Raw genomic sequence first — 27,679 nt, 5'->3', positions numbered from 1 at the left:
TGGGAATTTTTAAAAGTATTTGTTTTTATGTTGCTTTGATCCAGCTTACAGGTGGCAGTCACGGTCAATCCCTGAAGATATACGGCCAGAAATATGGATTGCACGGGAATTACAGCGCATTGGAGATGAATTTAATGCTTCCTACAGTCCGAGAAGGGTAACTTAATTTTTTAATCTCTTTGCTGCAGCCCTGTATGCCCAAACAGGGGTATTCTTAGTTTTGGCAGGAGAAAGCACACACAACAAAGGTGTTGGTTCCTTATTCATAAAGGTGTCAAACTGCTCCAAATGTGCCGAATTTGCAGAAAGCTGCATCCTGCTTCACCCACTCATCTACTTATAAACTGCTTGCTTTTTTTCTTCCTGTAGCACATCAATTTTATTTGTATTAATTCAGGTCAAATATATCCCACATTCAAGGAGCTTGAGGTGAGTTCATGGGCCCCCTTGTGTGTGTTTGCAGCAGAGTGTTGATAGTGGCAAAGTCCCTGGTTGGTGGGTGCTGGCAGTCTTTCTGGGGACACTGGGGGTGCGTCATTCTCCTGCAGCCTTTGTATTTTCTGCTTGTGGGTTTTCCTGCACTGAGCTGAGCATTCACTGGGTTGTGCAGTCATTCTGCTGGGGTAGCAGCGCCATTTCTTCTTCTCTTCCCAGTCCCCAGTGTAACATACGTATAAGATTGCCCTGCCCAGGCCCTATTACTCAACTTGATGTACTTGCATGTTTATGTATTGTGACTAGGAGTAAAAAAATTGCACCATAATGTAGAAATTCCTTATCAGTGGCATTCAGAAGGATGTTTACTGAAAGCCAGAACTGTGTGTGCACATACTGGTGTTCTTTCCAGTTTTCATTCAGTACCAATTGAAAGAATCTCATAAAGCTACCTTTTAAGAAGACCCCTAACTTTAAAAAAAGCAAACTATGGTTGGTTTTACTGAAAAGCAGTTGTGGGAGCTTGCAAATTTTATCGGAGCAACTGGGATGGGGTAGGGTGAAGTGACTTCTTGTGGGGCTTTATGTCAGTCAGAATTGCCCTTTGCTGCTTTTCTCCCCTATTAAAGTATGGCAACTGTTTCTGTGTTTCGCATAGATACTTTAGTTTGACCTGGAGGGCTTTGTCAGGAGTGTGGCTCACAGCAAAACATAACAAGGGCGGGGAATGTATTGCCATTAACCTCTGTTGTAAAGTTTGGGATATTCTGGTGTACTTTATAAGTATCTGTGCAGGGAGGAGGGAATGAAACTACTCAGTCAGCTCAGTGACAGGTTAACTTCGATAATCAATAGCTTTGATATCAGAAACTCTGTAAGTTCAGTGGTAAAAGGCTTGTGCCCTCTACTTCTATTACAGGCATAGGCAAACTTTTCCCTCCAGATGTTTTTGGCCGACAACTCCCTTGATCCCTAGCTAACAGGACCAATGGTCAGGGATGGTGGGAATTGTAGCCCCAAAACATCTGGAGGGCAGAGCTTGCCAGTGCCTGTTCTATTAGCTCCAGCCAGAATGGCTGATGGGAGTTGTAGTTCAAAACATCTGGAGGGCACCAGGTGGAAGAAGGCTACAGTAGAAAAACAAAACAGTCAGCTTGCACTGACAAAATGTTTGCAGTAGCGCTGTATTGAATACAACTCTACACTTTAAAATCACAAAGGAATTCAAAGTTGGGGAAGGGTATATATTTACTGTCTGAAGGAATAGTAGGTAGAGCTTAAGAACTGATTTATTTCTTTTCTTCCCAATACTTTTGTCCATATGGTGGTTGAACTTTTGTGGTCTACGGTGCACTTTTATAATTTTGTGAGCAGTGTGCCAGAGGAAGTCTTCACTTTAAATAAAGGATGCGTATCTGTTGCTAGCCCTGCTCCAGTAACTCTACCAGCAGCTTATTACTAGAAAATTAAGCAGGTAAAGTGTTTTCCTGGTATGGAGAGAAGATGGTGGGAGAAGCTTGAACTGCCAAGTCTCAATGTCCTTGGCAAGGCCAAGTGGAAGTCGGCAACCCTTTGGTAGTTTTTGGTAAAGGTATGCTTGGTTTTTAGTCAAAACTTGGAGGAGACACCACATGTGTTTGATCCACGCGCACCAATGCCTTGCATCTACCTACCTGTTGGCTGCTAGTGCTTTTGGTGAGTGATAGTGTCTCCAAATGTGTAGATTCCCTGCTACTGTAATGCAGCTGCCTAATGATCACAATTCTGTGGAATTTATTTTATTTAATATGGGGTTGCCATATGTTCAGAATTTCCCAGACATATCTGGAATAGTGCAGCTGCAAGCAGTGTCTGGGTACAAATTGGTGAAATGTCTGGATGTATGGCAGCACTGACATTTTTGCCGATTTTCCTGAGAAATATGGCAATCCTATTTAATACATTTATTTACTGTGCTTCATTTGGCTGTTCACAGAATTTGGGCTACAAGACAGCATTCTGCTTGCTTTTAACTATTGAGAGCCAGATACTTCATAACTGTCCTTTGTGCTTTGTTACTGGAAGCAGAAGGACGACACTAACTTTGCAGACAGGAAAGGGCTTAACACAGTGCTTCTCTTCTGGGCATGTACAGACATGTCTATCCCTGCACTAGTCTGATTCTTCTTACTTTATCAGTAATGAAGAGATTGCAATTAGTTTTATTTCAGCAAAAGGAACCAGTTGTTCAATAACATATAAAACTTCGGGATCTATTTTTCCTCTTCTTTTTCTGTATGTAATGAACTGCTAATTCCCCAGTGTGCAGTGCAGTGACCTCCTTTCCATTACCATTGCACTTCTTATGTCTTGTTCTGCCTGTCTCATGAATGGTGCAGTTCTTTTGCCTTTAGGCAGTGTTGGCAGACCTAATAACCTGACTTGGAAGTGCACATGTTATTACCACAAACTGATCTGTGGCATTAATAGTGACACATCTCTCTCTTTCTTACTCTCCCTCAGGGGATATGGAAGATTCACAGTCTAGCATTCAGTTAAAGATTCCTGTGCTTGCCAACTGAAGTGACTGCATGGGGTGGGTGGCAGGGGGGGCATGTTCCAGATCAATAACTGGATAAAGATCAGGAAACAGAATAGGAAATAAATGGACAGTTGTCACAGAGCAGGGCTGTAAGAAGAGGGTTGCTCCAGGGATCTGTGTTGGGGCCTGTGCTTTTTGACTAGTTGATTTATTATCTGGAGTTAGGGGTGGGAAGTCAGGGTGCCTTTATGACATCACATTGTTCAGGATTTTAACCAAACTGCGGGAGGCAGTGGAAGACAGGAGTGCCTGGCGTGCTCTGGTCCACTCTGGTCCATGGGGTCACAAAGAGTCAGACACGACTAAACAACAACAAGGAGCTCTATAAGGAACTTGCAAAACTAGGGGAATGGGCATAAAAATGGCAAATGCTGTTCAGTATAAGCAAGTGATGTACAGTGGAGCAAAAAATAAGAAATCCTAAAGTCACAGATATGCTCAGGGAATCTGAACTGGCAGTGACTGATGGGGAACCTTGTGGTCGTGGCAAAGATTTTGATTCAGCATGCAGCAGCTGTGAAAATGTGAATTTCATGTTAAAGACCGTTAGGAAACGGGTTGAAAGTAAAACTACCAATATCATGTCATTATGCAAATCTATGGTACAACCACAATTTGAAATGCTGTGAACAGTTCTGATGGCCACACCTCAAGAATGATAATGCAGAACTGGAAAAAGATTCAGGAATGGCAACCAAAATTATCAGGGTGTGAAGCTATGAGGAAGATGACAATGTCTGCAGGTTTTTAGTATTAAAAAAAGGCGAGTGCAGGTCTCATAATAGTCAAACCTGGAGTCATCCAGTGAAACCGAATGTTAGGAGAATGAGCGCAGACACAAAAGGATGTTATTCTTCACACAGCACATGATTAAACTATGGAATTCAATACCACAATATTATATAGCCACCAGTATGGATGGTTTTGGGGACGCGGGTGGCGCTGTGGGTTAAACCACAGAGCCTAGGACTTGCCGATCAGAAGGTCGGCAGTTCGAATCCCTGCGATGGGGTGAGCTCCTGTTGTTAGGTCCCTGCTCCTGCCAACCTAGCAGTTCGAAAGCACGTCAAAGTGCAAGTAGATAAATAGGTACCGCTCCGGCGGGAAGGTAAATGGAGTTTCCATGCGCTGCTCTGGTTCGCCAGAAGCAGCTTAGTCATGCTGGCCACATGACCCGGAAGCTGTACGCTGGCTCCCTCGGCCAATAAAGCGAGATGAGCGCCGCAACCCCAGAGTCGGCCACGCCTGGACCTAATGGTCAGGGGTCCCTTTACCTATACCTTTATGGATGGTTTTTAAATGGGCTTGGACAAGGAGGGACAAGGCTATCAATGGTTACTAGCCATTATGACTAGTTCCAGTGTCTGAGGCAGTATTCCTCTGAAATCCCGGTTGCTGGGGAACATCTGCATCTGGGCTTCTCGTGGGCATCTGGTTGGCCAGTGTGAAAAAGATGCTGGACAAAAATGGGCCTTTGGTTTGATTCAGCAAGGCTCTTTCTTGCAAGGAAATATGGGTGAGATGAGATACCTAATACTCCAACTATTGGGGCTTGGTTGTGGGATGGGGAAGCTGCCAGGGGACAAGGAAAGAAGGGTTAACCTGCCAGCTGCCACTTTCCCCCTCCAGATGCCCCTGTGTTATTTGCATCACTGGTTAAACCAATTTGAGTGATTTTCCAGGCTGCAATTTTCAGCTTAAGAAATATTTCCTCAATAGTGTTTTGCTTCCCGTTAGCTATTTGTTTTGGCTAAACTTCGCCGGCTGTTTAGTATGTTTTATATTTAGCTCCTTCCCGTTTTTCACGCCTTTATTTTGGACTATGTAGCTTTTCTGTTCAGCTGGCAAAGCTTCACACACCTGATTTGTCACACATCAAAATAACGTGCAGAAGGGGTGTTCCGTAATGAACTGTTGTGATGAGTCATTTGGTTTACATATGAATTGGGTTTTAGACAGCTTTTTGGTTTCCTCATTCATATCTGGAAACTTGAGTAGAATGTGCTGCTAAATGTTACTACTGATAACAATAGTAAACTCACAGGAGACTTCAGAAAGAACGAGTGGCTGTCAAGGTCTGTTTTTGTTTCCTATGCACCTGCTTCCCTGGATTGAACTTGCAGATTGTTTTGATTTGGGTATTTCTTCATTCCACTGTTGTGCCAGTCCAGACACTTGTATGCAGAGGTGATTAAGGCCCAGAAGTTAACTCATGGGAGGCTGCTTACTTGAGAGAATTGCAGCTAATCCAGTCGGGTTCTAAGCGCATGTTTCGGCTCTCTGAGAACATCTTTAAAGTTCCTCAGTGACCATGGCAAATTCAGCATAGTCTGTATGAGCTGAGACTAGCAGCACATGGGGACATGGCAGGAGTTAACCTAATGGTAAAGTCTGAAAACATATAGTCTTGCAGTAACCTTGCACTAGCGTTTTGGAAAAGTACAAATGATTGGGGTTTATTGGAGACTACTTTGTTGCTTAGCAGTTCTTTTGATTATTTTTTTTGTAGTAGCCATCTTACTCGACTCTCTTATTCCTTTCCTAGTTGCCTATGTATGCTCACTGCTACATATTGGCTCTTCTTTCTTGCCACTTGCTACTATTTCAGCCTATTGCACTATTAATTTAAAGCAAATTAAATATATTGAAAGACTGAAGCCTTTCTTGAATCTGGACCTAGGACTTGGGACATGCCTTGACCTGAATTTTCTTATGCAGGTAAGACTTGATGGGAGTAAAATTCTGCTCCCAGGCCATGGTTTGTTTGACCGAGGTCATCTGTAGGCCTAAAATTGCACGTGCTTTCGCCTCTACCTCACAGTGTTATAGAGGGCCTCTGGGCAGCCACCTCCTGGGTCACACAAGCATGCCCATGTACAGGGAAGATCTGAGGTTAGATTTTATTGATGCAGTTTCTCTTCTGATTTGATCTGCCTGCATGGCTACAGACTTCTTGCTTGAGCAAGGCAAATTAAGTGTTCCTCTTTTCTGTAGGGCCATCACAGGGCCTGAGGGATCCATTCTAAGAGAGAAAGTAACTCTGTGGCCTTATTTTCGGAACTGCTTTCTTACCCATCAGCGACTATTTTTCTTTCATTTTACTTTTGTATACAGCTGTGTGGAACCTCTTCCTAATATTGAGCTAGAATTGGATCAGCAAAAACCATCTCAGGATGGTTAAGCAACTTCCAAGGTTTCCTTAAGTTCAGGTTTGTGACAGTTTACCCTCCCTCCCTCTTTTACCTGCCTGGAACCTGAAGGATAGCTTCACTCTTCTTTCCCTCCCAGAGCCCCAGCTTTTCTGCTTAGTTCACTTCGTTAATAATACTATTCTCAGTTTGTACCAAATTTAAATGGCGGCCTCATTTTCTACTGCCAAAGTGAAGCTCGATTTTCTAGCATTCTCTGTAGCAGAATGTATAACTGCTGCAGTTGTATGCATTTTTACTTGGAAATAAATTGCACTGTCTTCAGTGGGACTTATTCCATCAGCCAGAATTGCAAACATCCACTGATTTTGACTTTACACAGATGTGTTGTTGTTTTGTTGCACTTGAGTGGCTGTATTTCTGGTGTCAAGCACACGACAGACTAGAAATATGGTCCACCTGTGTCTTTCTGTCTGCGTCCCCTTAGACTTCCAGCTTGTAGAGTTGGTCTTGGAGATAGTGTTGGATTCATAGGGGCTGGCTTCTCGGTTCTTTCAGGAAGCTTTGGGTCTTTTATTTATGCCATTTGTATCCCTCCTGTGTTTTATGGAATTCAAGAAGACACACTTGGAGTTCTCAGGCAGGATTTGACCAGTTCTAGCCAGTCCTGCTGAGCTTTTTCAGGGTTGCTGAATTACATGCTTCAGCTCATTCGAAATCTCTTCTGAGCTGAAGGAAAGAAGACTAAAGGAGTGCAGAAAATGTATTAATCCAAAATAATAATTCAGGATCTCTTGTACCAGTCTTCTGAATCTTTTACCTTTGTGAATCTATTAGTTGTCTGTCTTCTGTGTGTAGTTACATTTTGCACCAGCCATTCCCCTAAAGAAGCAGTGAGTTGGGATTTTGACCTGGTTCAGACGCTTGTACAGGTGGCGACGGTATTCACATGGTAGAGAAGCTAGAATGTCCTCTCTTCTTTGCCATAGTAAACATATGCCACAGGCACTCCATATGAATGTCATGAATATCTGGTTTGCATGAATCTTCCCCGTTGTTTTTGGGAGGGGGCAGAGATCTCATGTATTAGATGTCTCTGCAGAGCATACTCACTCTTGCATCTTGTAGGGGCTTTCGGCACCCCTGTGTCAGAAAAGGTGTTGGGGTACTATTTTGCTTTTTTATTAACAGGTTTTCTGTGTACCTTTTTAAAACAGTATTTGTATCAGCTTTTGGTGGCATCACTGTCTTGTGGCTTCCCACATGCTGAACGGGTAATCATATCTTTTTCAATCTTTCTGCTGCCTTGGATTACTCCAGTTAGGGTTGCCATCTCTTGTCCCGCAAGCGCGCGCGCGCGCGCGCACACACACACACACACACACACACACACAGCAACTTAAAATAATGCCTTTATGGTTTTGAAAATAAACGTATGAAAGGCTAATTATGGAACAATCCCATACATTTGAGATAAAAATCACAGGCTGTTGTTAGAGTGCCTCTACAGGAATTGCAGACACGAAACTGATTTCCTCCCATCTTGTTATGCAGAAGTGGAGGGGAAGTGCCTTGGTCTTATCGCAGTCCCATTATGTCAGGTGAATCGGGGCAAGGGCTTGGTCAGGCAAACTCAGCAGCAGCTGCCGCTGTCTTGTTCAGCTTTCAGAAATGTTAGCAGGATTCTTTATGCAGCTAAACTTTTGCTTAGCTTGAAAACCCAAAGAAGTGTCTTGTGACATAACAGTTAGCCTTAGTTGAGTCGTAGCTCCTTCTGGCTTTTCCCAAGTGCTCTTTCATGCTTTTTCCTAGCTGAAACATGGTGCTAGCCTCTGGATTTAACATATACAGAGTGGGTCTTACGGCACTTTAGAGTTTTAACAGTGGTGTCTAATGAAGTGGGTTCTAGCCCACAAAAACTTAAGCCACAACAAATCTGCTAATCTTATAAGGTACTGCAAGATTCTTCTGCGCATATGTCAATGTAGCTAACCCTCTGAACTGGTCTTCTAAGGTTTCCTTCTACACATGTCTGTATGGATTCAACCACGTGCACCATACATTTGCCACATGTGCTCATGACATTTGATTGTATATGTAAAACTTTGGGCCACCTTGCACATTTACACTTCTATCTTGAAACAATGTTTTTTTAAAAAAGGAATAGAAAGTAAAATTACTAGCATGATACACCATCTGGTTAGCTTCCTTGTTTCCTTCAGGCTGTGGCGCTTACCTAAAGTTGAGCGCAGTCAACATGTTAATATGTGACCCACCATACTTTGCATTACGTGGCTGCATCTTTTCTAATATATCTGCTGGCATATTTTTATACCCCAGACTGAACCAACTAGTGTTTACACAGGTGGAGTCACTTGAGAATAATTTAGAGGTTCACCAGTTCATTAGCTCTGGCGCATATTGCCTATAGCTTTATTTAGGCTCTTGGCACAAACGACGCCAAATCACTGGTTTCTCAGATAAATTATAGCTACCAGATTTCATCCTTTGGGAATCTCTTAACATTTTCAAGAGTCAACAATTTGGACAATGACACAATTATACTCTGAGAATACCATCCTGTTTTTGGCTTCCCCTTTTCTCCTTCTGTGTGTGCTACCAGATCTCATAAATTATATACCATTTTGTTTCTCGTAACAAACCTCACATAAAACTTAGCGACAGTGAATTAAGCAGTGTAGAACAAGATTAAATATAGCGACAGTTGCTCAAGTCCCAGCGCTGAGGGTGCTTAAGCATTCCACAAACAGATTTCTTTACTTCTAGTTATAAGCATGTAGAAAACTGACAGCCAGGTAGGCAAGTGGGCTAGTTGCTGGGGTGGGAGTGGGGATTTGTGTAGCAGGGTAGGTGTGAGCTTCTCATAAGTGTTCCTCTCAGCAGGGCAGGGGCTGCACTGGGACAGAGAGTGGAATGGCAAAATAGTCATGGTAAAAAGGAATAAACACGGTTCTGTACAAGTGTTTTTCTTGGCTAGGTGCTATCTCCTTGAAAGCTGGGGCCCTCCAAATGTTGAAGGGTGTTGGGAGTCCCAACCAGAACTGGAGGACCACAGGTTTCCCGTTCCTGCTTTAAGGCATGTTGTGTGGCACTCAGTGGCGTAGCGTGGGTTGTCAACACCCGGGGCAAGGCAAGTAATTTGCGCCCCCTAACCCGTGGAGCCAGGTAGGGGCAGAGAGCTGTGAGTGCGAGCGCCCCCCCCCCCCAGATGTTGCGCCCGGTGCGGCCGGCTCCCCTGCACCCCCCACGCTACGCCACTGGTGGCACTCTTTGTGAGTGTATACTCAGGATACATGGACAGCAGCTATCAGTGGAAAATCTAAACTACAAGGACAGGAGGCAAACTGCAGAAACCCGGCTATCTAATGATGATTTTTTTTTCATGCTTTGCTGAGTGTCCCCCAAGTAGATCCGTTTCTCATTAACAGGATGCATTTCTCTTACACCCTACATGATTACGAAAGTCATTTGATCTCAAATGCATTTACATGGAAGGATGTTCCACTGGAATCAGTGGAATGCAAAAACCAAGCAGAGGCATTTTGATGCTCTTGTTTACACTTCAATCTTTTGTTGCAGCCAGAGGTGCTTCTAACAGACGTTTATAAGTGGACACAGTGTTGCTCCGTTATGTACGTGGCATAGATACTGTTTTGGTTAGAGATGGACAGCACCCTCCAATTTATGCTTTGTAGCATGAGCAGACTTAGGGGTGTTGCCCCCAAGGCAGAGGTCGGAGAGGGAGGTACAGCCCTTCAACTTTGTTCCCTCCTTGAAGTCAGCTGCAGCTCAATGCCAATTCCTATTTAGATAATAAATTCGCACTTTTTAATGTTGAAACAAGCTGTGTTTTATTGTTAATACTGCTATTAGTAGCAGTATTTATAGAATACTTCTCCCCAAGTGGTCAGAACACTTTGCATACATTGTCCTGGTAATCCTTGTGACAGCTCTGTGTGAGAGGCCAGTGTAATATTTTGTGTGTGTGTGTGTTTTTGTGTCGTTTGAGGCCACCTGCCTCCGCTGAATTCATGGCTGGGCTGGAATGTGATCTTGGGGTTTATAGCTCAGGCTGTTCAAGAGCTTACTACTGTAGTGACTGGTTCACACAATGTGTGTACAGTATATTGAACTAGGTGCTAACATGGGGTGTTTCCATGCTCACAGGTGAGAAAAAGCAGTAAGTTCTGCTCATGTATTTGCATTTTCATTTAAAGAATTGCTTGTATCCCACTTCAGATAGTTTCTCAGAACAGCAAACAGTAAAAAAACACCAAAAAACCCCGACCCCAACTCAATTAAGGCAGACTATCAGAATAAAAGTAAATACAGCAAAACACTGTGTGTCAAAACATAAAACAAGTAAAAGCCAAATTCATGTCAAGACATCATAAATCTTAATAAATCCATACCAATTAATACAAGAACAGGATTCCTCATCTTGCCCTTATTATCCCCATCTAATCAGCAGAGGCTAATTTTCACATAAATAACATTGTTAGGTCAATAAATATTAAACTTTTATGTCATGTAGGCTACTTGTGATCACATGCGCATATGCTGTTATCTCCCTTTTCAAACAACATGATAGTTCTTTTGATTACAATGCACAAGTTGAAGTGTGGCCAAGTAGGTGATGCTAAACACCCAAAACTCAAATAAAAGCTAACTGGTTGTTTTATTATCTCACTGTGTACAGAACATCAATCTTAGCCACTTGAGCACCTGTCGGAACGACTTGCAATGCCAACATATAACAGTGCCATCATGTCATGCTTTGCCCTGGCATAGCTTTTGCAATTTCCTATCCTAACTGTGCTAGCATAGCAATTCCTGTGCTTGGCATATAAATTCGGTAATTATTACTGCCAGACAGGAAAGCTTCGTGAATTAAAAGAACCTCTCATTTCCTCTTGCAGGGTTTCTTGGATTACCAAGCAGTAAACCACCAGATCATAATTTTGCGCCTGTTGCATTACATCGTCCGCCTCATATGGAGAATGCAGTGACTAATGCGCCAAGAGGCAGCTTGGGATTGTTTACTCGTTTCCAGCGATAGTGACCTTGAACACAATGTCTTTGGTCTCTGGGTGCAGGTAACAGACCTTTCTTGACCTCGGATACATCCAGCAAATGAAAAGGAGCAGAAGGACTCCATATCAGGCGGTTTGGACCTCTTTGTGGTTTTTTTTTTTTGAGGAAAGCAAGTTTTTTAAATGGATCTTTGGAAATGGACCACCTTTTTAAGAAACAGGAATTCTTTGTTTTGTTGAAAGTACTTTAAAAAAGAAAGAAAAGAACCTTGCTATATTGCAGCTTTCAAGAAAATCATTGAATCCTGTTCTCATTTGGAAACTTGTGGGTTGCTATTATACCGTGCAACAGAATTGTCTGAGCCAGCTACTTTGTAAAGCTGTCTTAGTTTTTATATTACATGCTTCCTGTTCAAAATCTTTCCAAGCAGTGAGAAGACAGACTGGTAATTTCTGTGCTACCTAAATTCACCTATCCTTGTACATTATTCACAGAAGAAGTTTGGGGTGGGGGTGGGGTGCGGAAATACACCCATCTGCTGTTCAAGCACCATTTTTAATCTTCTGTTGGGTGAAGCAGTTGTATCTTGCAGCCCAGAAGGAGAACTCTTGAATTTGCTTTGGAAGTTGAAATTAAACTGTGAAAGTTTTAATGTTCCAAATAATGTCACCAGGTTGCCTTTTACAATTTTCTTCCTTTATAATTTGTATAGATAAGTGTGTATTCTATGACATATACTGAAGGCGGGCGGGAGGGGGGGGGAATGTAGCAATAAGTCATTGTATGTGGGTGAAAGCAGTTCCTATGCCTGTGCAATATTGCCCAGAGTTGTTAGCAACAGGGTCCTACTGCATAATTTCAGGCACTGTTTTGATCCTCACTTTGGTATATTTCTCTTTGTTTTTTTTAAATCCAGTCTTTGGGGGTTTTTTTGTTTTTTTTAAGCACTCTGGATTTTGTTAATTGCTGCCTTTGTTTTTAAATAATATGAGAGATGACCGAGCAACCATAATGTGGAATGTAAAAGGACTACTGACTCGCTGCCTGGGTTTGAGGTCAACAGCAGCACAGTATTCAGAGGGTGAAAACTCCAACAAAAGATAGAGCAGGAACAAATGTTATTCCAGAAAAAAAGACCTTTTAACAAGTGGCACCTATTCCACCTCCCTTTCCTAAGGTGCCAGTAGGTGATTGGCTGCATTTATCTAATATGAGTTAGCTACTTTGTTTTGTGATGTTCCTTAATCAGGGCTACTTGTAATGTGATAAGAAAAACAAAAAGCTGAATCAAGGGCAACCTGCTGCAAACAGCTGAATTGTGCAACATATTAAATTGTGCAGGTTGTTTCTGTAAGCCATAAAGGGGAGCGGTAAGGATTGATAATTCCCAAACTGTAGGGTAGGGCACAGTGGTATGCCATAGCAAAGGACTGAAACGCGTCTGGAAAACTTAAGTCACTATCCTGGACTGGAGAGAGTCCTGTGCATCTTTAATTCCCTCCTCTGTCCCTTTTACCCAATTTATCTGTCAGTTTATGGGAAGAGGGAGTCTTCTGTGGGAAGGACTTGCTAGATTCTTTGACTCGGGTACGCTATGGGCTGCCAGGTACAGGAGAATCCCAGAAAGTATAGGAAGCTGCTTTATACCACTGAGCCATCTAGCTCAGTATTGTCATTCTGACTGACAAGTGTGTAAGGAGTCTTTCTCATCCTTACCTGTAGATACTGGGGATTGAACCTGGGGTCTCCTGCACACAGTCCTTCCCTACCTGACTCCTGACAGGCAGAAGAAGGGGAAATGTAAAGTGGCAGTAAGACCCTCTTAACTGCATCATTCTGTAGTTGTAAGGAGGATGCCTGCCGATTATTGTGGGAGCAGACTGAGAAAATAGGTGTATGGTAAAGCCCCCAATCTTAATCCTAGAAAACACTGTGTCCCATGTAATAAATGTTTGGGAAATGCTGGGCAGAGCCCTGAAGACTCCCCGTGGTCCCTTGCATTCGGATATTACATCAGATTTCGTAAGGAGTCTTTCAGACTTAGATTTGCAGTCGAAAAGATTAATAAATTGCTTTTAAAAAGAGCTGAAATTCTCAGGATACTGAATTCTGTACCCTATACCAAATTGGTAAAGAACCACAGTATGCACACAATCCCAAACTTAAATAAAAATGTGCCATTAAAAAAAAAAACAAGTAAAATTCCACTAAGCCAGATGGCAGACAGTATTGGCACAGATCCCGACTTCCTTTTTTTAAAAAAAGAAACCTTTTGCTTCTGTAATATCCTTCATCATGCTTCCTGATGCAATCCCCATATCTCAGAAGTAAGTTCCACGTGAGTTCAATGAGGCTTATTCCTACGTGCGTAGATTAAAGGATTGCAACATAAATTGCTTCAGTTTGGGGACATTGTTCATTTCATTTTCCTCCTATAAAATCAAAGCGGTTTAACCTGTGCTGTACCATGTTATGGTAAACTGGTTCATATGTGGATTTGGACTGAGTTTTTACTTTGCTTTGGGAGGCAACTGCAAAATGAGCTTCCTGGAACTGCATAGTTGCTTAAAAGTTCTGGTTGCAAGTGCCCCTTATTCCACATAATTTTATTTGGCCATTGATCAGTTACATAAAATGGTGCAGATACTTTGCATAATACAATGGGTCAACTGATTCCTGTTTGTAACTCGCTTCCAAATGCTACGTCACCAATTTCTGGTTTCACCAGTGCCACTGAAAATGTTGTAACCTCTTTTTTAAAAAACTTGCAGTCTTTTTGGGGCTATATCAAATCCATCCTAAGTGCTATTATGTGCTGGAGAGTTTTGTCAACTTCAGCTCCTATGCCAGTGCCTGCAGACGCATCCCCTGTCCTGAATGTCTCTGCAGTAGATTATAGGATAAATCCAGTTGATCGAAATAAGCTTTGGGGTCCCAAGCTAGAGAGAGGCGCAAGCAACAATAAGCTGCTCGCACACATCACCTGGTGCATATGTCTGTACAATAGATGGTTAGTAAGATTGATATTGACAGTGCCAAACACCCCTTTGAAAACAAGAGACGAGGAAAGGGTGTGCTAAGATTCTGTCCAAACTGACAGCCATGATCTGACTGTTGCCAGTTCACTGTTGGAAACATCCCTAAGTCTTGCATCCAGGGACAGAGTCCAAACCACTTCATCCTCTTGTGCTTTTGCTATTCCAGATCCAGCCAGGGAATCATGTGCAGAAGAAGTCTTGTCTCCTTATCTGTATAGCCCTTATTCGGTTGGGCTGTTCATCTGTAAGCTCCAACGGCGATAATGTGCTAACAAGGGCAAGGCCATGGTAGCTTTGTAGCAGCGTTAGTTTCTTAATTTTACTAGCTTTGGTGAACAGTGTTGTGGGTTTTCTCCCCAGTTTGTTTTAACATCAAGCAGAAATTGCAACATCACTAATGGTAATTTTGCCTGTATAATTAATTGCATGGTACCCACATAAAGCTGGTTGATTGAAAAAGGCAAAGAAGCGGGTGTTAGTCTTAGACCATTCAAACTGATACTGTGTGATAGAGATTTTTTTGTGACATCCAAAAAACCAGGGAAACCAAGGATTTCATTTCCAGGTTTAGCAATGTTGATAACACAGCTTTTAAACCGGCAGTTTGCCAGTAATCTTTCAGCATACGATGGGAAACCTGTGTTTTTCACCGGGAATAATTAGAAAGCTGTCTCTTGGGATCCAACTGACTCATATTAGTTGTCATCACTGACCCATCGTGATTCCTTCTAAAATCGTTTCTGCCACCAGAATTAGTTCTCAAGAACTCACCAAAGTGTTTTCTGTTTAGTGCTTCTGCATTTGGAGCACTCTAGTTTTAATGCCTTTCTAACACAAAATCCTCCCTGCAGTCATGCTTTCAGTGGTTGGGATCCAGGGAGCTCCAGGCAAGCGCCTGAAGTGGGAAGATTCCCCTGCTCTTCATTGACATGGTTACAGAGAGTATTCTTTAGGAAACGGTAACCTATTAAGAGTGGCTTTTTTGTGGAGGGAGGGAGCTAAGGGAATAAGGAGCTGCTTTGGGAAGGGGGGTCCTGAAAGTCGCAGTGCACTCTCTTCAGACCCCTATAACCTTCCCTCCCCCTTTTCTTATAAGGCTCGGCTGGCCCAGTGCCTTGAGATGTGTACACATTCATATGTGTTAACTGCTAGCATGGGAGTGCAATTAGCTTGCTGCCATGGCTTCAGGCAAACTTAATTGTAAGCCGAAGAAATGTGGTTTTTTTTAATAAAAAAAAAAATTCTGTGAATTATAACATAAATCAGTAAATGGCAAGATATTGGCACTGTGTGGCCCAAACCCAAGCTCTCTTTGTTTTTCCAAGAAATCTCTGCCGGACATTATATCTTAAAATGCTGAATCAAGCAAGGCCCGTTTTAGTTTGTCACAGTTCAGTGCAGGTTTTGTGCCTTGACATCCCCACAGTGTCCACATTAGACTTGTGGGTTAAAAAAAACTTTTTCTAGAAATCCCATTTATATATCTATAACTATATATAATCCTGCCAAAACATTTTATGAAGAATTTTCTTTGGTTGTGGAGAAACCATATTCAAATTTCTTCTTAGTGTCTCCATGCTTTCCCCCCTTTTGAATGATTGTAAATATTTGAGTATTTATTAGATTAGTGCAGTCCTCATCTGAGCCAAATGTCGCCTCTGTGCAATGTTCCCTCTCTTCTTACTATGTCATGTAAGATTTTTTGTACAGCAGCTGAAGTAAAACGGATTGATTTCTCTAAACATTTTTTTTGTAGAATTGACTTTGTTAAATACTGTAGATTCCCCTTTTCTTTGTAATTAATGCACTCTACTGTTCCATAATGCTGTAACTTGTAGAAATGTTGTATATTTATTTTCTGCTTATTTAAGTTCTTGTAAAGTCTCCCCCCCCCCTTTGAATTGTACTTAGTGTATATGGAAATAGTGATTGATCAGTTTAGAGCACTGTCTACTAGTTTGGGATAGTTGATGCTATTTTAAATGTTGTTTAAACCCCTTGATTTTCTGTACCGTGTCTCTTGCCCATCTTTCTCTGTCTTGTTAAAATAATTGAAATATGAAGTGAAGGCAGGGATCAGTTTGATTGGGAAGGGCTTTTACATGTTCAAGGGCCACATCCAGCACTGCATTTGTGGCTTTTAAAAGGAGTTAGTTCCAAATAACTTTCTGAGGACCGAAGGCAGATTACATATTGGTTTTGATAAAGCAACATGCAGTGCTCTGAACTGGTCAGTCTTTTAAAAATGTCCAGGGAGCTTACTCGGGACACCTACTCACAGCATCCCCTCTCAAAAGTAGATTTTTGTTGCAAATTCATTAGGTGCCAGTTCACAATCTTGGTGCTTCCTGTTTCTTCCTACAATTGTGCGTACATTTAAGGGCCGTTAAGAACTTGTCCCTTAGCCTCAGTTTACGTAGCACAGGATATGACTTGTTACCTCATAAATAAGAAGTACCTGCAGTTTATTCAAGAACTACTAAATTTTTAGTGGAAGAGAGACATTTTGCACCCTGGTTTATAGACCACTAGTTACTGTATGACAGCACCATAACATCAGGTACAAACATCAATGTAGCACTGATCTTGTACTGATTAATCACTAACATGTTTCTTAGAACCCAGCATTTTTATGTAGCATTTTTATTGCAGTTTCCCTGGCTTACTTGTGTTTTGCACTGATGAAATTTTGACAGGGTAATTGCCACTTTACTTGTGCAATACTGCTGTAAATAACCGCAGATCTTTTTTTAAGATACAATCTTTTATGTTCTTAATGAATTTTATATGAATAAAACTTTCAACTATTCATTGCGTACGTTTTTTATTTCAGTTTCTTTCCTAAGTTTGCTTGTTCTTACAGTGTTATAAATGAAACAAAGGCGATGAATTGGACTGGGACACAATATTATTTGTGCAGACTTCCCTTATGTACACTTCCCTTAATGTGCATAATCAGAAGAATCCTTATAATGGATTGTTCAAGAAATGGAGTTGTCTAATTCAACTAGCACTTAATTACAGAAACGAGGTATAGAACTAAGCAAAAGGAAAACCATTCAAAGGGCTGCTGAGAGACTGTTGGAGATGGTAAAAATGCTGATCTGTTCCCACAGGGAGGGAGACCAGCTGACAGTGGTACTTCTTGCTACACTTGTGGAAAGCTTCAGGGGTCCAGATGTGCTAATGGTGGTCTTCCAGCAGAGGTGGTAGTGGGTTGGAGGAGTGTCACAGGGTAGCCTTAGATCTGCAGAATTCAGTGCCCTTCATTCTGCCATTCCCACAGTTCAGGCCTAAAAGGACATGAGCCCCTGGAGCCGCCATGCCTAAAAGGAGGAAAAAGCTGCCTCTCTCTGCAGCCTGCTCTGCTGCAGCAAACGAGCAAGGTTTTGGATGTTGCAGTAAAACTACCTTGGAATATCCGCCCTGCCAATAGGATTGCTTTGTAAAATGGGATATGGTCAAGGATTATAAGATGAATAGGGTGGAGAGATTTTTCTTCCTTTTATAACGTGGTAGAGAAACTGCAGCCCTTATGCCAACTTGATCCCCCAGACCTCCCTATTTGGCCAATCCAACCACTTCCCGCCCCCTGAAATGCATTCACCTCCTGTCAGGTATGGCAGTATTCTGCCCCCCATTGATCCCTGTGGGTCAACTTAGATGAGTGGGATGACCTGCCTGTCAGTCACCTGGTGGCATTATACTGTCAGCTGATTGACAGGTGAGCTGTCTACCTGTCAATGCTGACCGACCAAATGGGAGGTATTAAATATCTAGCTCACCAGGCCCCAGAGGTTCCCTACCCTGCTTTATAATATGATGCCTTGTTTGATTAGCAGTGGGTTCAGGACAAAACTTAAGGAAATATTATTCCATGCAGTGCATAATTAAGAAGTAACTCACACAAGATGTGACCGTTACTAGCTTGGATGGCATTAGGAAAAAGCATTAAGACAAATTCTTGGAGGATACAGCCCTGCACATGCTTCCTTGCAAGTAAGCACCAATGATTCGTATTCCAAAAGTAGACCACATTTCCGTAAATGGATTAGTAGCAACTTATTACCTCCTCTGCATAAGAACTGAAGGCCTAGTGGGTGCAGAATAATCCAGCTCACTGAGTCCAAAGATGAGGAAATTAGCTGTCTGGTGGAAGTCTTTCAGAATGCTGCTGCAGCCTGTAAGAGACATGGAATAGGTTTGCTACGCAATGACCACAGCCAGGTCTACAGAGTCCAAAAACCTCTCATTTTCCTCCCTGCTGTGCCTAAACTGAGCAAACTGATGGTGCTGTCAAGGCTGGGTACACAGAACTGGACTGTTGCATGTGACTTAAAATGAATGCTTCTGACTTGCATAGACAATTAGTGATGCCAAGCAAGCAAGCTCCTTGATTGGCTTCAACTCCTGACTGCTTACATGTTTGAGGGCTTAATTAGCAAAGCACAAATGAGTAGAGCAGCCTCTGGATAATGAGAGGCCCTCAAGCAACATCAGTTTCGTCTGGAAATTATCGCTGATGTAAACACAAGGCTTTCTATCGCTCTCCATACCCAGAGGTGAGTGGAATTGTCCCTATAAGTTACATAGAGAGACACATCCCGAAACAACGACCCAAGAGTTGTTGGCTGTGGTCACCAGCCATGACTCAACCACCTTAAAAAGGTAAAGGTAAAGGGACCCCTGACCATTAGGTCCAGTTGTGGCTGACTCTGGGGTTGCAGTGCTCATCTTGCTTTATTGGCTGAGGGAGCCAGCGTACAGCTTGCGGGTCATGTGGCCAGCACAACTAAACCGCTTCTGGCGAACCAGAGCAGCACCTGGAAACGCCGTTTACCTTCCCGCCAGAGCGGTACCTATTTATCTACTTGCACTTTGACGAGCTTTCAAATGTTAGGTTGGCAGGAGCAGGGACCAAACAACAGGAGCTCACCCCGTTGCGGGGATTCGAATCGCCAACCTTCTGATCGGCAAGTCCTAGGCTCTGTGGTTTAACCCACAGCGCCACCTGTGTCCAACCACCTTAGTCTCAGGTAAAAACAACTTTTCAGCTTGGGCTCAAATTTTGCTTCTGGTGGTACCAACCCCTGAAAGAGTTTCACCAAGCGCTTTCTGCCTTATTAATACGGCCCAGCTTGCCCTTCACCCAATGCTGACTACGCCATACAAAGCTAACACAGAGTTCTCGTCCTGTGACTTGTAATGTGGTGGGACACATATTAACATGACCCTTCTCCTGCCTGTTGAATTTCCCCCCACAGCCTCTCCCTGCTAGCCTGTTTGCTCCTGATGTTCCTCTTGGGCAGCTCTGAGGGCTTATCCACACTTAACCTTTTGCTCCATGATTTCTAGGCACAGGTCCACACTTTCCCAGTCCGTGTCCAATGGCATTCTTTTGCCTTACCACTTTCTCCAGGAAAATCCAAACTTCATCACTGAACCACAGCAAACCTCAGTTCGGGTGGTCTGCTGCAATTCAGCAGCAAACTGGGTTTTCACAGGAAAAGTGGAGGGGTTAAAGAAAAAAGCCCTCAGACACAGATCTGGAAAGCCCGGAACTGTACCTAGAGATATGAAGCAGAGGTGGATGAACCCTGAGCTTGGGAATAAACTGGTGGAGTGGGAGGGATTACTCTGAATGTCCTAGCTGCACTGTCAGAGGTAATATGCCTCTGAATGCCAAGTGCTGGGATCTGCAAATGGAAGGTTTGTTGTTGCACTTGGGTCTCATTTGTGGGCTTCCCGTAGGCATCCGGCTGGCCACTGTGAGAACAGGATGTTGGACTTAGATGGGCCTTTGGCCTGATTCAGCAGCCAGGCTGCTCCTATGTTCCTGTTATAGTGGAGAATCGGTGGGAGGTTGGACAGTTGAGCACAACGCCAGCCCTGCACAAAACCCCCTCATTGCCATCAACTGTGAAGCAAGCAAAATGTAGCCCTGCTCATAAAAGTGTGAAGACATGCCCCAGCCTTCTGTATCCATGCAAGGTCCCCCAGGGTATGCTCTTACTCAAACTTAGCATAGCGAGTGAGTGAGTCGTGTGTGTGGTTTTTAGTCTAGGAAGCACCATTCCATTCCTAGACAAGAGTGTGAGCTGCTTCCAGAGGACCCTGCTTAGTCACAAAGAACTCAGCGACCTGTTTGCAGTTCACATGCTCAGTCCCACACAGTCACACCCTGTTGGGCAGACAGACTCTCTTGCTCTGGGTGCAAGCTCGTTATTTCCCAGCACTAAACATGCACATGCAGACAATCTGCATGGGGCAGGGACATCCGCCGTATTTTTCGCTCTATAAGACGCACCAGACCATAAGACGCACCTAGTTTTTGGAGGAGGAAAACAAGAAAAAAAACATTCTGAATCCCAGAAGCCAGAACAGCAAGAGAGATTGCTGTGCAGAGATCCCTCTTGCTGTTCTGGCTTCTGGGATAGCTGCACAGCCTGCATTCGCTCCATAAGACGCACACACATTTCCCCTTACTTTTTAGGAGGGAAAAGGTGTGTCTTATAGAGCGAAAAATATGGTATGTGTGGCTTCTGCTCTCTTTATTCCTGTGCTTCTGTACTGCACTGCAGTTTTAGACTGCCTTTCCAAGAATAGATCAGAGGCCGGTTCACAAAACATACACTGCAGCAGAAGCAGAACTCACCCAAGTGATTATGAGTGATATTCACTATTATTATTATTTTATTTAGATACAGTGGTGCCTCGCAAGACGAAATTAATCCGTTCCGCGAGTCTCTTCGTCTAGTGGTTTTTCATCTTGTGAAGCAAGCCCATTGACGGCTTAGCGGCTTAGCGCTATTAGCGGCTTTTAGTGGCTTATCGGTTTAGAGGATCAGCTGATAAGCGGCTTAGCGGCTTAGAAAAAGGGGGGGAAGGGGAAAAAAACGCAGGAACTCGCAAGACATTTTCGTCTTGCAAAGCAAGCCCATAGGGAAATTCGTTTTGCGAAGCGCCTCAAAAACGGAAAACCCTTTCGTCTAGCGGGTTTTCCGTCTTGCGAGGCATTCGTCTTGCGGGGCACCACTGTATATATATCTGTAAACGTTATGCAAATAGTTACATTATTTACCACTTTGTTTTTGTCACTTGCCTTCCATTTAAATGCACTGAAAATAATTAACCCAAATTATTACATAATCCATCATGTAGGTTTTCGTCGTGGTAGATAACAAGTTTTAGCAGGAGTCAATCTGTAGCAGAACAGAAACAACACTGATTGCAACAAACCCAGGAGCGGAATAGAAACAACTATGCAACCAGGACAAGACAGAGATTGCTGCCTCCTTTCTTCTCCAGCCAGGGTTGGTGGGTACAGCGGAATTCATTCTCTCAAGTACTTGGGTCCCTGGTCCTTCAGGACTTTATTACATGGAAGTGCTTTCTTGACAGGGGCCGGGGGGGGGGGGAGACTTAGCATGTCAAGCTGTCCTGAGCCAGATCTTTATCTTCATTTATCTACATAATCAGGAGCAAAGCGACACTGATTGCAACAAACCCAGGAGCGGAATAGAAACAACTATGCAACCAGGACAAGACAGAGATTGCTGCCTCCTTTCTTCTCCAGCCAGGGTTGGTGGGTACAGCGGAATTCATTCTCTCAAGTACTTGGGTCCCTGGTCCTTCAGGACTTTATTACATGGAAGTGCTTTCTTGACAGGGGCCGGGGGGGGGGGGAGACTTAGCATGTCAAGCTGTCCTGAGCCAGATCTTTATCTTCATTTATCTACATAATCAGGAGCAAAGCGACTCCTTTCGCCTGCAGATAGGAAATTAAACAGGCACCGCTGCCTTCATCTGAAACTAACAGGGTGACCTCAACAGAGGCCCATCAAGCATTTTTTTTTAACAAGTTCTTTTCAGCTACTCTTAACCTGTTTTGGTTTGTTCCTATCTAGTCCAAGGGTAATGAGAGCTAAAAAAAGTAATGAATTCTACCGCAGATCTAAGCCACCAGCCTGCAAAATACTCTCTTGCTTTTATTACGAAGTGGAATTACAGCTTCCCATTCGATGGCCAGTGATAAACATCAAAATATCAGAGCCTATGTGAGTGGTGATTTTTTTTTTTTATGTGACTCTTCAATCTTTTTTCCAGTTTACAATTGCTTTTGTCCGATTCTTGAGTTTCTCGGTCTCTAAGTGACGGGTCTAAGTTAGGCGTAGTCAAAAAAGTTTGGTTGGTGGTTTTTTTGGTGGGGTACACTGAATTTGTACCCCCAAAAGCGCTCCCCAATCCACAAGCCAGAGGGCAACCCACCTCATTGTCACACTGCTCATCAGTTTGTGAAAGGAGAATTCCTGCCTGCAGACAGGCAGAAAAAAAGGGCTCACCCTTCCAAGCAGCTGCATTTTGGTGGGGAAAACAGAGGGAGATAGGGTTTCAGTCGGCCTGCCTGCACTTTGCTGAATCAGCAGGCTGTCTGGGCTCTGGCAGGGTTCCTTCATCAAGGAGCCTGCAGCAGCCTCCCTTGCTCCATTATCACCAGCCAGGCAGCCACGATTCCAGGACCTTGTGTGAAAGGAAGCATGGCCTTGGGAGGGGGAGGGAGGCAGAGGAGGAGGACCCACTGGTTTGTTTACTAGCAGAGGAGCTCTGTGAGGCATGAATGCCCCCTGACCTGCGACAGAGCAGGGGGAAAAGACATCACATTATAGGTGTTTTAAGTGCAAAAGAGCTGTGTGTTTTTAAAAATCAAAAGCATTTGCCCTGATTTGCTTGCACAAAGCTTAAACACAGGTTAGATTATAGCCGGTCTCTATTGAGCATTTATTCTGATATGTTTCTGCAGAGGCTGTATATCATCAACCATTCATCCCGATTTGCTTCTGGGGTGTTTCCAGGTCTTCCCCCTTAATCAGTTGTTCATTCTACACTTTTCAACGCGGTTTTCCTGTCACTTTCCAAATTGCAGAGTTTCTTTTTCAAAGTCGATTAGTCGCGCTAGGGCAACAGACGCAGCACTTTAATGGCACAAGCCAAACATTTCCTAGGATGTTCTTGAATGCCTCCTGCAAAAAATGGATGGTCTGGAGGCACCTCATGGCAGTCTCTTGACAGGCCCAACATGCATGTCTAAGCACAGGGTGGGGTAATATTCCTGGCTCCCATTTCATTCTCCAGAATGGGGCCAAAACCTGCTTTCAGATTTTGTTTGTTTGTCTGTTTTAAAAAATTAAACATCAAATCTAAGTCAACAAGGCATATTGGCCTCAGCAGACTGCTACTCATAACATCACAAGTGGACAAAGGCATATAGTTTGGGTCTTGCAAACTGTCCCCATCCCCAAGTGACTTTGTGACAGAAGCAAGGTTAGCAAGGAAGTCCCGATCTGCTCCAGGAGAGGTTCAGGAAACTCTGAGGCCCTTAAAACTTTCTGTGGTGCACTGATGGTGCCATAACCAGGAACACACCTCTCAGACTAGATGAGACTGTCTTCCTATTACCATTGTTATTTTTGAACTATTTATTGGAAGTGAATGAGGTACAGGCTGTAGAGAGGTAGACCCCAATCTCATGATGAGGAGCAGGCTTCGGCCTTTTAGGCCTTGCTAATCCACTGCACCCACAACCCCTCAATCAGTTTTTGGACACTGCCTATATTAATGTATTTACCTCTGATTAACTCTGAGTTGGATGTACAAAGGAAGAGGTCGTCTACTTGCTACTCTAAGAATGCATTGGGATGTGAGGATTATTGTGTTAGTTCTCCTGATTATAATGCTAGAGCTTCCCCTCTGGTTTCTAATGTTTCTTATGCACTGCATGACCTGCTGGATTATGGAATCATGGCTTTTTGGTCGATATATGACTGTTCCCCTGTGAGTCACCCATGAAAACGGCAGGAAAGACCCAAATTGTGTCACAAAATGCATTAAATAGCAGAAAAGTTACAGCGCAAAATGCCCACGATTTTCCAAGTTAATGAAATTGCAGGCAGATTTTTTTTCTTTCCTGGAAGCAATTAACACAGAAATGAGCGCTAAATTTCTACTACAGTCCCCTAGATTTCCAGAAGTTTAGGCTATGCGAAGAATCACAGAAAATGTGGGAATTATCAGGTAATGAGACATCAGGAGGAGGGAATAAAGAGCTGTCTGAATTCAACCTGGGTAGCAAATGACTACACCCTGGTTGAATACTTCCCTTTCTTTCTTTCTTTCTTTCTTTCTTTCTTTCTTTCTTAATGGAGCACACAACAGGAATCGTACCAAGGGTGAGTTAGCTTGCCCTCACCGCCACCCCCATCCTTCAAAAGATTCGCCCCATGCTTGAGTTATGGAGGAAGGCTCTGCCTCATAAAGTGCCATGGTTTCTTACAGAGTATCGTGTACCTAATCATAAAACACTTCAGCAGAGGTGCAGTGTAATATGCGACCTGCTCCTCGCTTAGGCCCAACTATTTTTAAAAAAGCTTTTGACAGTTGTTATAACAGCATTTGTATTCCATTAAGCCCTGTCAAGAGCGATTTCATGACCCAGCACTGCAGCAGGTAGTGGCAACAGCTGTGGAGCAGGGCAAAGAAGACGCTCTGTGACCAGAGCCCTCACAGGTGCTCAGGAAATGGCAGCAGCGACTCGTGTTTACACAGGCAAGAAATCCTCCTTGCTCCAGATGCAACGGCACAGATAAGGGTGTCCTCTCTGAAACCCCAGTTTACCATTATGACCTATGGAAGTGGAGAACAAATCGGGTGATAAGCTGAAGTGGGGCTGAAGGGATTCTTCCTACACTAGGATTTGCGGGGGGAGGCGGCAGGGCGGGTTAGGTGCCCACATAACACTTCTTAAATTGACATTGCTGAAAATAAGAGTTGCATTTTTAAAAAAAACCAGTAAAATTTCACTTTCAAGAGTACACCTAAAAGTATAATGCATTACTTAAGGGGGATAAAATTCACTTGGAAACATGAATCGTACAGACATACTCAAAGCACTAGGTGACAGTGACTCACGTGAAACTTAACCCAGGCAAAAATGGAGCTGGGCTGGTTAGCAGTCATGAGACAGGGGAAGCCATGGAATTGCCTCATTTGAACATTTCCCCCTCATGCTTTGCAGTTTCCGGATCCGGGCCTCTTTCTGGATTCTCAGAGGGAGGCATGTGTCCTGGTATCTCTTCCTGAAAATAAAGGCTCTTTTCATGGCTGTGCATGCCCCCTTGGCTGATGCCCTCATGATTAATAAAATATGTGTAGCTGCCCTTCTGGGTGACTTGGCCATTACAGAGGACTGTCCTCGGTTTGAAGGAATCATCTATTTGAGGACTGTCCGGTTCAAGTCCAGTTTAAGGATAAAGAGCCATGAAGATCAAGAACCATAAGAAGGGGGAACAAGGGACTTGAAGCTGCCCATCAACTGAACCGTTCGGTACACAGATCAGCCGGTCATGATATTACACACAACGCTGAAATGCACTGCATCCCTATTTAAATTGCAGAAATCGTTTGTTTAAATTTGCAACTATACCAATGAAACAGCAAATGCAAAATGCCTGCACATCTATGTCCTCTTTTTCGCTGATGCATAAGTAACCACCTTAATGAAAGTTCAGTTTGTCTTGCATGCAGAAGGTCCCAGGCTTGGTCCCAGGCATCTCCCTGCCTGAAACCCTGGAGAGCTGTTGCCATTCCGTGTTGGCAATACTGAGCTTGATGAACCAAGGGCCTGACTTGGTTTAAGGCAGCTTCCTATGTTCCTAGCAAGCATTAGCTGCCGAGTGCACATGCCTCTACTATTACAAGACCTCCACCAGTTACTAATTTGTTTCTGGGCAAAATTCAAGGCATATGTCATTTTCTTCAAAGCCCTTTATAGACTTGGTCTGAGGAGGTACCCAAGGGAGCGCTTGCTCACATACGAACCTCTCTCCAAGTATTTGAGGTCCAGTTTATTGCAGATGCCAACTCCATCAGAAATCCGGCAGTCTGTAATGACTAATGGTGCATTTTCCATTATGGTCCTGAGTCTATGGAACCTGCTGCTATCAGAGAGTCACCAAATTCTACAGCGTGGCCCCTACAGATGTATTGCTTTTATTTAGGCAAGCGTTGGATTTTGAGCCTTGTGGGACTTTACTTGTGATTTATTTTTTCCCCTGCCGGTAGAGAAAAACTGCTGACTCAGTTGTTATTAGTCTTGTTTTAAAAAAAGTTCTCCACATTTAAAACTCTTCTGAACTGAAAAGCAGGTAATTGTTTTTCAGATAAATACAAGCGAGCGGATAGAAATGGGAGGACTGTGGCAATGATCTCACATCCACCCCCAACCTCATAAGATCCTGAGCAGAGAGAGCATATGGAATAATTGTTGTCAACTACTGCAAGCCACCACAATGTTAGTCTCCTCTCCCGCACAGGAACAAGGAAGGAGTCAAGTGAAGCTGTTTGATTTCCAGTACTGCGTGAATTACAGAAGCTCCTGCAATGCTCTGGGGCGAGGCCCCTGACTCAGCCTTTCCTGCTCAGCTCAGGGATCAAGTCAAAGCATAGCCCAGGGGCCAAGAGAACACTGGATCGTCTGTAGCTCTGTGGTGGCTGATAGGAGCAACATGAAAAGGACACACAGTCTCCAACAGCTGTCAAAGGGAAATACTCTTGTTTTACAGAGAGCTCACCACTCCACAGCTTGTGCAGAGAACAAACAGTATGTGCAAGGAGTCTGGGGACTGGCACGCTCCTCTGATGGATGCTGGAAAGTTTCATTTCAAATATGCATTTCAAACCCCTCCTCAAAACCCACCTTTTCCAAGTAGCCTTTGGCTCATCTCTTTAATTCTCATTCCCAACTGTAAGCAAGCTTTTAAGGACGTGAAACAAAATGTGTTCACGTTCTTAGGAACATAGGAAGTTGCCATGTTGGACTACTGGTTGAACTATCAGTGTTTCTCAAACTTGGGTCCCCAGCTGTTTTTACACTACAACTCCCATCATCTCTAGCTAGCAGGACAAGTGGTCATGGATGATGGGAGTTGTAGTCCAACAGCACTTGGGGACCCAAGTTTGAGGAACACTGATAGCTCTACTACACTGACAGTGAGCAGCTCTTCAGGGTTTCTGGCAGGTAAGATCTCAGTCCTACCTGAAGATGCCAGAGGTTGAACCTGCCTGCAAAACAGATGTTCTACCACTGAGATTTTTCAAAATGAAAAATTTGAATAGAAATGTATCCACTTTTGCACACGCTCCCCTAAGAAAAGTATTTTTGTTATGCCTTTTGTATGCTTTTCTGTTCACCTGCCTATAAAATATGACCTTCTTGTATGCATTTCTCTAGAAATTTTTGAACCGAAACAGCATCGCAAAATTTGGAAAAGGGCATGATCCGATTGTTAACAGCATTCTGATTGACACGTAGGTCCAGAGACTGCAAATTAGGTTAGTTGACTTCAAAATGCATGCTGAACGAAATT

General features: G+C 43.4%; 1 protein-coding gene and 1 long non-coding RNA gene across 17 annotated transcripts in view; one reads left to right on the top strand and one right to left on the bottom strand.

Annotated features, from left to right (window-relative positions):
• Positions 1–17,067, top strand: part of BCL2L11 (BCL2 like 11) — a gene marked incomplete at its 3' end in the record, with an annotated part of 92,494 nt that extends 75,427 nt beyond the window's left edge. For 7 of the 9 annotated variants that reach the window (XM_081855039.1, XM_081855040.1, XM_081855041.1 and 4 more), the window contains 2 exons: positions 45–157; positions 11,106–17,067. In XM_081855039.1, the coding sequence (XP_081711165.1) occupies positions 45–157; positions 11,106–11,195 (203 nt within the window). Of the gene's footprint in view, positions 1–44; positions 167–11,105 lie in introns of those variants that run through there. The other 2 variants (XM_081855046.1, XM_081855047.1) reach the window with 2 other exon arrangements.
• LOC309338052 overlaps positions 1–27,679 on the bottom strand; it is a 286,413-nt gene that overhangs the window by 9,619 nt on the left and 249,115 nt on the right. For all 8 annotated transcript variants that reach the window (XR_014154631.1, XR_014154632.1, XR_014154633.1 and 5 more), the window contains one exon: positions 18,328–18,439. This is a non-coding gene — a long non-coding RNA (uncharacterized lncRNA). The remainder of the gene's footprint in view (positions 1–18,327; positions 18,440–27,679) is intronic.

Source organism: Podarcis erhardii (genome assembly GCF_964252035.2).
Source record: "Podarcis erhardii genome assembly, chromosome: 3".
Classification (NCBI taxonomy): domain Eukaryota; kingdom Metazoa; phylum Chordata; class Lepidosauria; order Squamata; family Lacertidae; genus Podarcis; species Podarcis erhardii.
Note: the sequence above shows the minus strand (reverse complement) of the source record. Positions and strands in the feature narration are given on the sequence as shown.